At 40.8% G+C, this 12357-nt stretch overlaps 1 protein-coding gene across 1 annotated transcript in view; it reads left to right on the top strand.

The window, feature by feature from the left end:
- The window catches only part of Tpgs2 (tubulin polyglutamylase complex subunit 2), a 52989-nt gene extending 41201 nt beyond the window's left edge, over positions 1 to 11788 (top strand). The window contains exons 5-7 of the mRNA XM_050134902.1: positions 6330 to 6443; positions 8154 to 8314; positions 9988 to 11788. Of these exons, the coding sequence (XP_049990859.1) occupies positions 6330 to 6443; positions 8154 to 8314; positions 9988 to 10224 (512 nt within the window). The 3' untranslated portion in view covers positions 10225 to 11788. The remainder of the gene's footprint in view (positions 1 to 6329; positions 6444 to 8153; positions 8315 to 9987) is intronic.
- Positions 11789 to 12357: the final 569 nt, after the last annotated feature.

Consider the following 12357-nt stretch of genomic DNA (forward strand, 5'->3'; position numbering starts at 1 on the left):
TATATATAGGCTCTACCTATGGGCTTCAAGTCTCTGCTCCTGGGGAAGAAGAAAAGACAAGGTAGGGGAAAGGATCTTGGCAAAATCTACCATTTTTCCCTTATCAGAACAACCATGTTCTCCAAAGCCATTGACCAGAGCATTGTTAAAGCAGGGGAATCTTGGGGGTATTTTGATTTATAAAGAATTACTTCTTCCAGTGGAATTAGGAATTAAGAAAAGGAAAACAGACAGCTTGTTTCTAAGCCTTGAAGGTTTACCAAAATCCTTGTAAGGGTAATAATGTAAGGCTTCACTCATAACCAATTGATGGAGAAATAATAGTACCAGAGTGGTCAAGGGACAGACTGGTTAAGTCATGGGTACTGGGAAAAAAAAGAGACTGTTACTCAGAGAGCTATAGGATCACCAAGAATAGGGAGATTGGTTACATTGGCTTAAAACATGTATGATAAGTCTTCTCTAAAAGGCAAAGAAGTAGTTAAATAGACAGGCTAAGGTTATACTCTCCTTGAGATTAGAAGACATGAATCAGATTAGAGAAGATATTTCCAAAAAGACTTGAACAAGGAATAGGGACCACAGTGCCTATATACCTATGGATATAAAAAACACTCAGCCTTCTGGTTTCTGCTGGGTGTATGCATTTTACAATAATCTAGACTTCGGTATCACTATAGGACGTGAGAAAGAAACATGTTAAGTAAACACTAGTAAAAGAGAATGTTTTGGTGCTAGAGAAATGCCTCGGTGGTAGTTAAGAGTGCTCTTACAGAGGACTGAGGCTCCTAGCACCCACATCATCAGGAAGCTCACATAAGCATCTCTAATGCTAGTTTCAAGGATTCAAGGCACTGCATGCAAGGGGTACACATAAAATTATACAGTTATACACCCAAGGGAAGTAAGTTGGTTTGGGGGCTTGGGAGATAGTCCAGCAGATAAGAGCACTTTTTCTTGTAGGGGCCTGGGTTTGCTTCCCAGCACCCACATACTAGGCTCACAACAAACTTTAACTTCAGTTTTCAGGACCTAATGTCTTCTTCTGAACTCTGCAGACACCAGGGCATGTGTATGGTGCACAGACACACATTAAGGGAAAAATACTAATAAAAATAAACTAAACTCAATAAATCTAAGTTCTTTTTGATCTTTAGAAGAAAGTATCTACAGATTTGAAAGGATTCATCCAAAATGGGGAGGGAGAGAAGGAGAGAGGGAGGAAAGGAAGGAAGAAAAAAGAAAAGAAAAGACATCTGTACACCCTGATTACTGGGGAAAGGGTACAAGCTTTGATACTTGTGAAGAAATGATAATCATGTTAACACACTAATCGAGTTTCTTGTGTGTGGTAGTGGAAATTAGAAAATGGTGAGAAACATTTAGTGGTTACGGGGGGGGGGAGAATAATGAAAATTGAAAGTCCTGTATATGCAAAGTAAATGTACCTTTTGGGTTATAAGAATGTCATAATTTCTAGGACTGTTGTGTATAACTTTTGAAGAAAATACAAGGAATATTTGTAAAACATTTATCCTGTTTTAGTTAAACCTAAAGTTATAAAGAGAGGCTAAGTTAAAGTCTTGTATGTTAATTTGTAGCCCATTCCCTGAAACAATATCAAGTCATAGATCCCAATTCTTCAGTGTAACTTCCTTCTCAAGCTGCAGTTTGAGTTGGCTAAGATGAGACCTTGCTGGAACAGGGCGAACGCTATAAAGGAAGAACTTTGGAGACAGGCACATGTAAGAAGAGTGCCATTTGAAGATAAAGGCAAAGTGAGCCAAGAGCTTGTGCGTGCACACACACACTTGAGCAAGAAATGAGAAGCTAGAAGAGCAGCTGGAACAGATTCTTCCCCACAGCCCTCAGGTGGAGTGACTTCTAGGCACTTGGATTTCAAACTTGTGCCCACCAAGTCTATGAGACAAGAATTCCGTTTAGGTCACTGAGTTGGTGGTACTTTATAACCAAAGCCCTCACAAACAGTGGTTTTTGCTCCTCAGAGAGGAGAATGGAGACAAAGCTGGCAAAGCAAAAGGTTTCCTTTATTGTAGGAATGAAGTCTTACACCTTATCGGGGGCAACAGTGCCTTAATGTATCAGTTTTCTATGCCTAACAGATTACCACAAATTTAATGAATTGAAACTACACAAATCCATTGTTGGTTTTGTTTATCAATAGTTTCCATGAGTTAAGAATTCACCTACAAGGTAGCTGAGTTCTCTTCTTAGCTAAACGCCCTGGCACTTTTTGATTAAAGTAGTCATATGGTTCTAATTATGTGAGAAAAAAATAAGTTAACTATTTATTCATCTAAAGTAACAACAGAGAGAGTGGTTCTTGAAAAAAGTTATCTGGGAATGAATAGAATTCTAGTCTGGCTTGTGGTTATAACAGAGCCACACGTATGCCCAGAAGAGTTCCAGGAAGGAGGGGCTTTGAAAGACAAAATGAAGGTCTCATAAGTTGCCTTGAAACAGGTTGAAGGCCATTGCAGACTTGGTGTTAACCATTGATAGAGATAGCCATTGAAATTCCCTAGTGAAGTTTTGCAGTCTTAAAGAATTTATTTTTAAAAATTAATACAGAAAAATGTAATATACGTAAAATGAAGTGAGTGTGCAAATAAAGCATGCTTGAGATGCATGTAGATGGTATAAGAAGAACACCTTTGACTTTGAGGAAACCCTGTTAATAGTTTGTACCTCAGACACAAGCATAAGCTTCCCACTTCTTTATGACCTACCAACTCTTAATTTGGGATGGACAATGACTTAAATAACTTTGATACAGTAAAGGAATAAAACACTATATTGGCATCTCCAGTCTGTTTGCTTGGAATAATATCTTTTCCAACCATATATTTTGAGGCGTTGTTGATGTTGAGGTGTTTCTTGTATGTAACAAAAGAAAAGGTCCTGTTTTCATAGCCATTCAGTTATTCTGTGTCTTTTTATTGGGGAATTAAGGCCATTGATATTAAGGGATATCAATGAACAATGACTATTAATTCCTGTTATTTTGTTGTTGTCTGTGGTGGTAGTCACAGTCTGTCTGTCTGTCTGTCTGTCTGTCTGTCTCTCTCTCTCTCTCTCTCTCTCTCTTTCTCTATGCGTGTGTATGTGTGTGTGTGCGCGCGCGCATGCCTTCCTTCTTTTGGTTTTACTGATGTGAAATTATTTATTTCCTGCATTTTCATGTGTGCAGTTAACCTCATTGATTTGATGGTTTGAATTTTTTCCTTCTAGCACTTTGTGTAGGGTTGGGTGTGTAAATAGATATTGTTTAAATTTGACTTTATCATGGAATATCTTGTTTTCTCCATTTATGGTGATTGAACGTTTTCCTGGGTATAGTAACTAGGGCTGGTATCTGTGGTCTCCTAGAGTCTCCAGTACTATTGAGAAGTCAGGTGTATTTTTCTAATAGATCTGCCTTTATATGTTACTTGGTCTTTTTCACTTGTTCTGTATAGTTAGTGTTTTGATTATTATGGGGTGAAGGTGATGTGGGATTCCCCTCTGTATACTGTGAATACCATTGGTTAATAAAGGAACTGTCTTGGGCCTGTGCAGAGAAACCTAAGCTGAATACATGGAGTCAGAGAGAAACCATGTAGCCCCACCGGAGACAAACACTGGAACTTTACCCAGTAAACCACAGCCTCATGGCTATACACAGATTACTAAAAATTGGTTAAATTAAGATATAAGAGTTAGCCAATAAAAAGCTAGACTTAATAGGCCAAGCAGTGATCCAAATAATACAGTTTCTATGTGGTTATTTAGGTTCTGGGCAGCCAGGATGAACAGTGACCTCTTTTTTTTAATATTTATTTGTTTGTTTGTTTGTTTATTATGTATACAATATTCTGTCTGTATGTCTGCAGGCCAGAAGAGGGCACCAGATCTCATTACAGATGGTTGTGAGCCACCATGTGGTTGCTGGGAATTGAACTCAGGACCTTTGGAAGAGCAGGCAATGCTCTTAAACGCTGAGCCATCTCTCGAGCCCCTTCCGATTTTTATTTATTTATTTATTTAGTTTTGTTTTGTTTTTCGAGACGGGGTTTCGCTGTAGTTTTTNTGTGAGCCACCATGTGGTTGCTGGGAATTGAACTCAGGACCTTTGGAAGAGCAGGCAATGCTCTTAACCGCTGAGCCATCTCTCCAGCCCCCAAGAAGTGGCCTCTTTACAACAGTGAGGGGACTTTTTTTCTGGTCCAATCTATCTGGTATTCTGTATGCTGTTTGTACCTTTATAGGCTTCCCCTTCTCTTGGTTAGGAAATTTTTTTTCCCTATGATTTTGTAGAAACTCTTTTCTGGGCCTTTGACTGGTATTCTTCTCCTTCTCTATTTCTATTAATTTGTAGGTTTGGTCTTTTCATAGTGTTCCAAATTTCCTGGATGTTTTGTGTCAGGAATTTTCTATTCTATCTTAAAATTTTAAATACCTGATATTCTCTCTTCTCCTCCTCCTTCTCCTCCTCCTCCTTCTCCTTCTCCCCCCCCTCTTGTTGCAAGCAAGGAGAGAGGACCCTTTGTTTGTCCTGTCCACCCAGCTAACTTACACCTGAAATAACCACACAGAAACTGTATTAATTAAAACACTGCTTGGCCATTAACTCTAACTTCTTATTGGCTAACTCTTACATATTAGTTCAACCCATCTCCATTAATCTGTGTATCGCCATCTGGCAGTGGCTTACCATGGCATCTAGGCATCTGGGTTTTTGGGTGATTGATTTTGTGTCAGTTTAATGAGAATTTTGTTCCTTGGTTTCTGTTTTCTCTCTGGAAACAGTAAAACAGGCTGAGTGTTGCCTGTTTTACTGGTCTGCTCAGCTGGTGTATGCATGGCAGGGTGGAAGGTCGGGAGGAGATGGTTTGAGGGATCCACAGGAAGCATCAATGGGGTTGTGGTGGGGGCTACCACTGGTGTTCTGTTGCAGCTCTAGGGGCAACACTGAGAATTGGGATAATAGAGAGAGTGGGGCCGGGAGAGATCTGGACTGAGAGCAACACTGAGAATTGGGATAATAGAGAGAGTGGGGCCGGGGGAGATCTGGACTGCCTGCCAGGTCTTCTAGCAGGTGTTGCCTAGTGCTGGCCACCCGGGTTGAGGGCTGGTACATAGCAGTATGACAGGAAGGGAAGAACTGATCCTAGGTTTATGGTCTCAGTATCCTGGCAGATACAAACAAAAATTCACTCCAAAAAAAATGTAAAATTAATTATGATGATTATGGTGTAACTTTGTAAAATATTCTAAAAGCTATAAATTCTATATTTTATATATGTGGATATATATAGTAGATGAATTATAAGCTAAATAAGCTTTCATATAAAAAGGTGACTTTACCCAATGCCTTGGATTTTTTTTTATAAGTAAGTTTTCAGAAAGTAAGTTTTAATAAAAACTATGTAGATACCTGAAGAAATTCAACCCCATGAACAAGAACCAACCTAAATTATAAATAGCATGATGAACACTGAGGTTTCTCCCCAGTGTTGCTTCAAGGGAGGAACACGCGATTGAGGCTGTAGACTTGGGACAGCATCCAAACACTAACCTTATGCTTCTGGTAACGGCAGAGGACAGTCCCACTGTTCCTAACTTCTTTATGTTTTCTCTTTTCTGGCAGGGTCTTGAACTTGTAAGTTATATAGCTGAGGTGACCCTGAACTCTTAATTCTCCTGCCTCCACCTCCCAAGTGCTAGTATTACAGGCTAAACCATCAGACCCAGCTTCTGCCTGAGAAATCCTAAAAGTAGGGCCAAAGTATTTGCTTCTGAGTAGTTTATCTGTGTCTAAGAACAAAGCTCAAGAATATTTATAGAAATAGAAAACATCTACCATTCAGTAATTTCTGGCATCTAATCATAGGTTACCAGTCAGGAAACTACAGTGTTAATGGGGGAAATGGGTTAATTAGAACAAATCCAGAACTAATGCACATTTTGGAATCAGCATCAGAGGACAAGATGTATACATATCACTGGAAGGTAGAATAAGTTATGATTCGTCCACCCCCATAGACCATGCATCCCATTCTTAACACAGTAAACCTAGTAAAGGGAAGAGGCTTTCTTCAGCACCCCAACATTCATATTGCTCTGCCTTAATGTGGCTCCATTCGGTGTTCTATCAGTTTCTATTGGTGATAAGAAGGCCTGATCCGTCAATGAATCTCACGGCATTTAGAGCATAGAATCTTTCACCATTTTTTCATCTTTGCACAATTATATATAATGCTCTGTAGTATAGTGCTGTATCTGTGTTGAGTTTGTTTGAACATTACTATTGATTTCTGGGTTTACAGCCAATGAAGACCAGCCAGAGAAGCCTCACTTTGACGGTCGCAGTGTGATATTTGAACTGGATTCGTGCAACGGTAATGGGAAGGTTTGCCTCGTCTACAAACATGGGAAACCTGGTAAAGATCATTTCCAAAGCATGATTCTACAGTGTGGGTGTGGTCTTCCCTGTTTGCCTATCAGCTATCAGTGAACAAAAAGCTCTCTGAGATGCTGTCATATCTCTTCTTTGTGCCAAGACTCAGCCCCTCTGATCCCCTCTGAACATCTCCCACTAAGCTAATTTCTATATTCCATCTCCTTGTGTGAGTCACTTTGAACAGTCCGTGGGACACATGAGAAAAGCTTCAGGAACGACTCATTCTGTTCATATGGTTGTGCTTTTGATAAGCATTCAGGAAATGTGGTACCTTTTTTTTAATACTTTTATATGTAGGCCAGTTAAGAGCAATAGAAACCTGAATTGCTAGACCTCAAGTCCCCACATTGAAAACCAAGAGAAAGCAGGGCTAAATGATAGTTACTGAGAGACTATGAATACCTAAACAGAAATACCTCAGATAATCAGAAAACCACTGACTGCTCCTACAGACTGAATCTAGAGCTGATCACATTTAAGCGCGCTTCTTACCTCTTTCTGGTGGTTTGAAGAGGCATAAAGATTAGACATTACCTCTGGGGAGAAGAGATTGTTTCCAGGTAAAGCTGCTGTAGCAAAAGACTTGGAGATGCATTGTAAACAATGATTGGAATTAGATATTAGGAAGGAGTGAAAGGGATAACAAAGCAGAGGGACAGATGGCTAGAAGCCATTATCATGAAAAAGTTCAACTGATTTGTGGTAATGACAGTTGTCTTTGAATGAGCTTAAGTGATTAGCCTGTGCTCATCTCATTCAAAAGAGACACAGCCACTTCCTCTCATGCAGAGCTTGGCAGGCTTTCCTCTCTGAGAAAAAAGGTCTAGACAGCCTAGAAGACTAAAGAGTTGTTCAAGGCTGGTTAGGAGAGTGGCAAGGTTCAAATGAAAATGGTCAGGTAGTTTTGAAGAAGGAAGAGAGTAGGTAGGAAACACCTAGAGGAAGATGTTACAGCTTTCTAGAAAGCTAATGAGCCAGAATAGGCTAACAGTGACAGAAATGGAAGGTCACCGATGGATATAAGATAGGAGCTGGCATAATAGTGCCTGGGTTAGCTGACCTAGGATAGGATATCATATGAGCGGGATTGCAGGAGTGAGATGGTACAGACCAGTGCTTCTCAACCCCTTTGGTAGTCAAACGACCTTTCACAGGGATCACCTCAGATAATCAGAAAACATAGATAGTTACATTATGATTCATAACGATAGCAACAAAAATAATTTTATGGCTGGAGTTCACCAACATGAGGAACTGTACTAAGGGTGACGGCATTGGGAAAGTTGAGAACCACTAGTATAGACTCTTGACATTGGATTTTTGTTATTAGTTGTTTTCAAAGCACTTTTGATTAGAGACCTCTTTTTTAAAAGATTGATCCTTACAGTTTCTTTCCATCAAAAATGGAGGGAGTGCTGAGTCCACACAGAACAGAAGCGTCTACTGAGATAGCCTTAATGAAATGCCTCATGGTCAAAGCCATTGTGTGATCAATCGGGAATCTATGAGTATCAGATTAATGAGAAAATGCAGCCATGAAAGAGCAGAACTGGGGGGATAGAAGGAGAAAGAGTTTTATTTTGTGCTTTAAAACCTTTCTATTGTGAGTTTCCCTTAACTTTCTATGTATATTGACATTTTAGCTAAAAGGAAAAACATAAAGCTGTCCCTTTCTTCTTACACTGTTTAGGATTAGCTCATGACACTGAGATCTGGTTCCTGGACAGAGCATTATACTGGCATTTTCTCACAGATACCTTTACTGCCTATTACCGCCTGCTCATCACCCACCTGGGCCTGCCCCAGTGGCAATATGCCTTCACCAGCTATGGCATTAGCCCACAGGCCAAGGTAAGGAGAGACTACCACCATCCCAAAATCTGTTGTGTATCAAGAATTTCCTGTGAAAGTGTTACATTCCAGAATCCATCCACAGTAATAGATGAAGGGGTGGAACCCAGATTTTCAGTAAGCAGTGCTTCCATTGTTGGCTGATAGCCTTACGTGATTTGCATCTAATTAAGTAATCAGGATCAACTGGGGTGTTATTTTTAATTAAATGTCACTGAGGGCTTGGGTCCAGATAACTGTTTTTTGATTAACAATACAAACCCTTAGAAGGATTAACAAGTTTCTACTTGCCCTCTGCTCCTGGTATACATCTTCATTGGCAGGCACAGTTGTCAGTATGTATGCCCTCCTTGAGAGACTCATTACATGTAAAGCATTAATGCATGGGGTTTGTTGTTGTTGTTGGTTTTGTTTGTTTGTTTGGGATTTTTTTTAAATCTTTGTGCTAACACAAATGTGGCAATTCTGCACTTTTATCTTTTCACTTAGCATCCCATATGGGTACATATAGAACTCTCTTCTGCATACAGACTGGGCATCATTTCAAACAGGGATGCCAGGCTTATACAGCCTGCCCTGAAAATACCAAGTGGTGGCTAGAAATTTTTAGTGGAATGAACTGGTCTTGTCTAAAGAAAAATCATAGTGATTTCTTATAGGACTTAATTAGCAAAAAATTAGAGACTGCATTTGTTGAATTAGGAGCAGCAGGGCTGCGTCCCGGGCACCCGGCCGCCCGCATGGCTAGGTTATGCCCTGAAATAATTACACAGAAACTGTATTTTTTTAAACACTGCCTGGCCCTTAAGTTCCAGTTTCTTATTGGCTAGCTCTTACATATCGATCTAACCCATTTCTAATATTCTGTGTAGCCCACAAGGTGGCTTACCAGGGAGGATCTTAACCTGTGTCTGTCTGGAGTGGGAGAACCATGGCGACTCCTTGACTCAGCTTCTTTTTCCCAGCATTCTGTTCTGTTTACTCCACCCACCTAAGGGTTGGCCTATCAAGGGGCTTAGGCAGTTCCTTTATTATAATTAACCAATGTCCTTCCTCCATCGTGCATTCCTCTGTGGCTTTAATAGATATGGGCTCATTCTTTTCCTATTTTCATAAGAACAGCTTCCATGCAATCAGTGCTCTGAAGTGTTTGGGTCAAACAGTGGCACAAAAGAAAAAGGAAATGTGGCTGTCCTTTTTTCGATGGCTTTCTGAGCAACTGCAGGTCTAGAGCACCAGCGCACAACTTCCCATATGGAAGTTCTGCACACACCTCTGCCACACCACCTGGAATTTCCATGGTGGGCATCGTCTGCTTTGATGGCAAGTGGAGGACATTGTCCCCTAGTGAGCTCAGTAGTTCTCATACTGCACTGGATATGCTTGACCAGGAGCTGAGGGGGTCTTTCATCACTTACTGTTAGTTTTTAAGGCAGTTTTTCATTAAAAAAAAAATGTATAAAATCAGCATTACGTCACTGGATATGTAGACCAGAAATGTATTACATTTTATAGCGTTTTGAATTTTGAAATAATCACATATACTTTACCAGCTGACAGTTAAAAAAAAATGTGGGTTAGTGATGGTCAGTTTGTAATGTCTGTCCTATGTGCCCCTGTTCTCGGCCCATTTCCCCTTCAGGCTGTGACTCTTTCTCACTTCTGCCTTACAGCAATGGTTCAGTATGTACAAACCCATCACCTACAACAACACAAGCCTGCTCACAGAAGAGACCGACTCCTTTGTGAATAAGCTGGACCCCAGCAAAGTGTTCAAGAGCAAGAACAAGATCTTAATCCCCAAAAAGAAAGGGCCTGTGCAGCCTGCCAGTGGCCAGAAAGGACCCGGGCCCTTAGCTCCTCCTTCTGCTAAACCTTCCTCTGGCTCTGGAAACCCTGTCCGAAAATAAACTTCCCATCAGCTTCACAGCAGTGATATCAACGCACAGATGCCCTGGGGTGGCCCCATCCGCAGGCACTTTGTGACTGCAGGCATTCTCCTGGGGACCAAAGCCTTAGCCAGGAGTTGGGAAGACCACATAAATTCTCCCCAGGAGTCCTTTCCTCCACAGGTTGTGCCAACCCCATCTCCAAAACCAGCTAAGACTTTCAGGTTTGTCTAGAGATGTTTTGTTTTGTTTTTACATTTATACCCAATTCTTAATGTCTTAGCAGTAATTAGGTCCTCCCAAATAAACCCATGGCTCAACTCATCATCATCATCAGTAACAAACAGTCATGTGACCATCTCAGTTATGAAAATTTTATACCCTCATTTTCATTAGCCACATTTCGATTATGCACGTGATAGTGGATTCCATATGAGATAACACGGAGACGGGGAGCATTTCTGTCCTGGAAATGTTGCATGCGAACACTTTCATACTGTCAATGCATAATATTAATACCTTAGCTTTAGAGGCTGTATGTTTTGAGAAGACACTTTCAAAGACACGGTCTTGTGTTTTTTATGATCTGTACCACAAACACATCTCACTTAAGTCATTTCTTTTTTTAATTTAATGTAAAAACCCATGTTCCTGATCATTTTCCTGTTTCCAGCTTTGTATAGATATTTCTACGTTTGCCAAAACCAACTTTTTAAGAGATTGACTTGCGTTGTATTTTATCTGTTAAAGCCAGTCTGTTCACAAGAACTTTTAGCTGTTCTGCTCATTCACAGCTGGGAGCTGTCTCTCCCATCTACCTCTGTTCTAAGCAGTATCCTGCCTGGAACAGTGTGGGTGCCAGGAGGCCTTTGTAAGCATGTCCTGTAATTCAGAAGAAACATGATGGTATTAGTCACTGAGCCATCCCACAGGTTTATCTTCTGTTAAATATTAGGCATATAGCAAAATTTCTATAAAGAAATTACTCTGATTTTCAGTTAAGAATATCTGATTCCTTCCTCTGTAGTCCTGGCAGTGGGCAACCCCAATGTTCTTAATGGCTACAATTTTTGTACTGATATTCCAGAGGTAGAAGAATAAAAAGTTCTGAGGAAGGGGAGACTGCACACACCCTTTCCTGTTGGCTAGCATATGCTTTCTTAATATTTTCTACCAGTGGTTGTCCATCCAGGCTTTGTGTGCTACCTCTTCCTACTAGTCACACTAGGCTTCTCTTTTCTGTTGTGTGATGGGAGCTACAGGTCCCTGTCTCCCTCTCTCTCCCTCTCTCTCCCTCTCTCTCCCTCTCTCTCTCTCTCTCTCTCTCTCTCTCTCTCTCTCTCTCTCTCTCTCTCTCTCCCTGCACTCCTCTGACATCTCTTTGAATATTTATGAACATTTCAAATTCTTGTTTGGGGGGCTGGAAAGATGGTTTAGCTAATGCAGATAACCCAAATTCATCTTTAGCACCCACATGAAGCAGCTCACAGCCACCTGTAACTCCAACTCCAGGGAACCCAAAGTGCCCTCTGGCCTCCACAGGAACCTATGCACACACAAAGAATAAAAAGACTTGAAAAACATATTTTTTGTTGTTGTTGTTCATTATAATGATACTCAGGAAGGGGATGGGGTCTTCAGTCTTTGTCTTACGATCTCTATTGCTGTGAAGAAACATCATAACCATGGTAACTCTTATAAGGAACATTTCATTGAGATGGATCACTTCCACTTGAAGAGGTTCCGTCCATTATCATCATGGCGGGGAGCATAGGCAGACACGGTGCTGGCTACCTCTTGATCAGAAGACAACAAAAAGTGGTTTGTGACACTGAGTAGCTTGAGCAAAGGAGACCTCAAATCCCACCCCTACAGTGACATTCTTCCTCCAACAAGGTCACACCTCCTAATACTGCCACTCCCTATGAGCTTATGGGGCCATTTACAATCAAACTACCACAGTCTTTCTCCTCCTACCACTTCCTTACTGCCAGGAAATCTAAGAATTAGTCATCAAGGACTGGCAGACTGCCTGGCTGCATCCACATCTTTTAATAGTTCAGATACTGAAAGGTAAGTGCTCCAGTGTATTTTGGGAGCACACAGCTCCATGTTAGCAGTGTATTCCAATGTTTTAGAACATGCTGATACATG

Source organism: Alexandromys fortis, unplaced genomic scaffold (assembly GCF_014885135.2).
Source record: "Alexandromys fortis isolate MF-2015 unplaced genomic scaffold, M_Fortis_MF-2015_v1.1 scaffold_25, whole genome shotgun sequence".
Classification (NCBI taxonomy): Eukaryota; Metazoa; Chordata; class Mammalia; order Rodentia; family Cricetidae; genus Alexandromys; species Alexandromys fortis.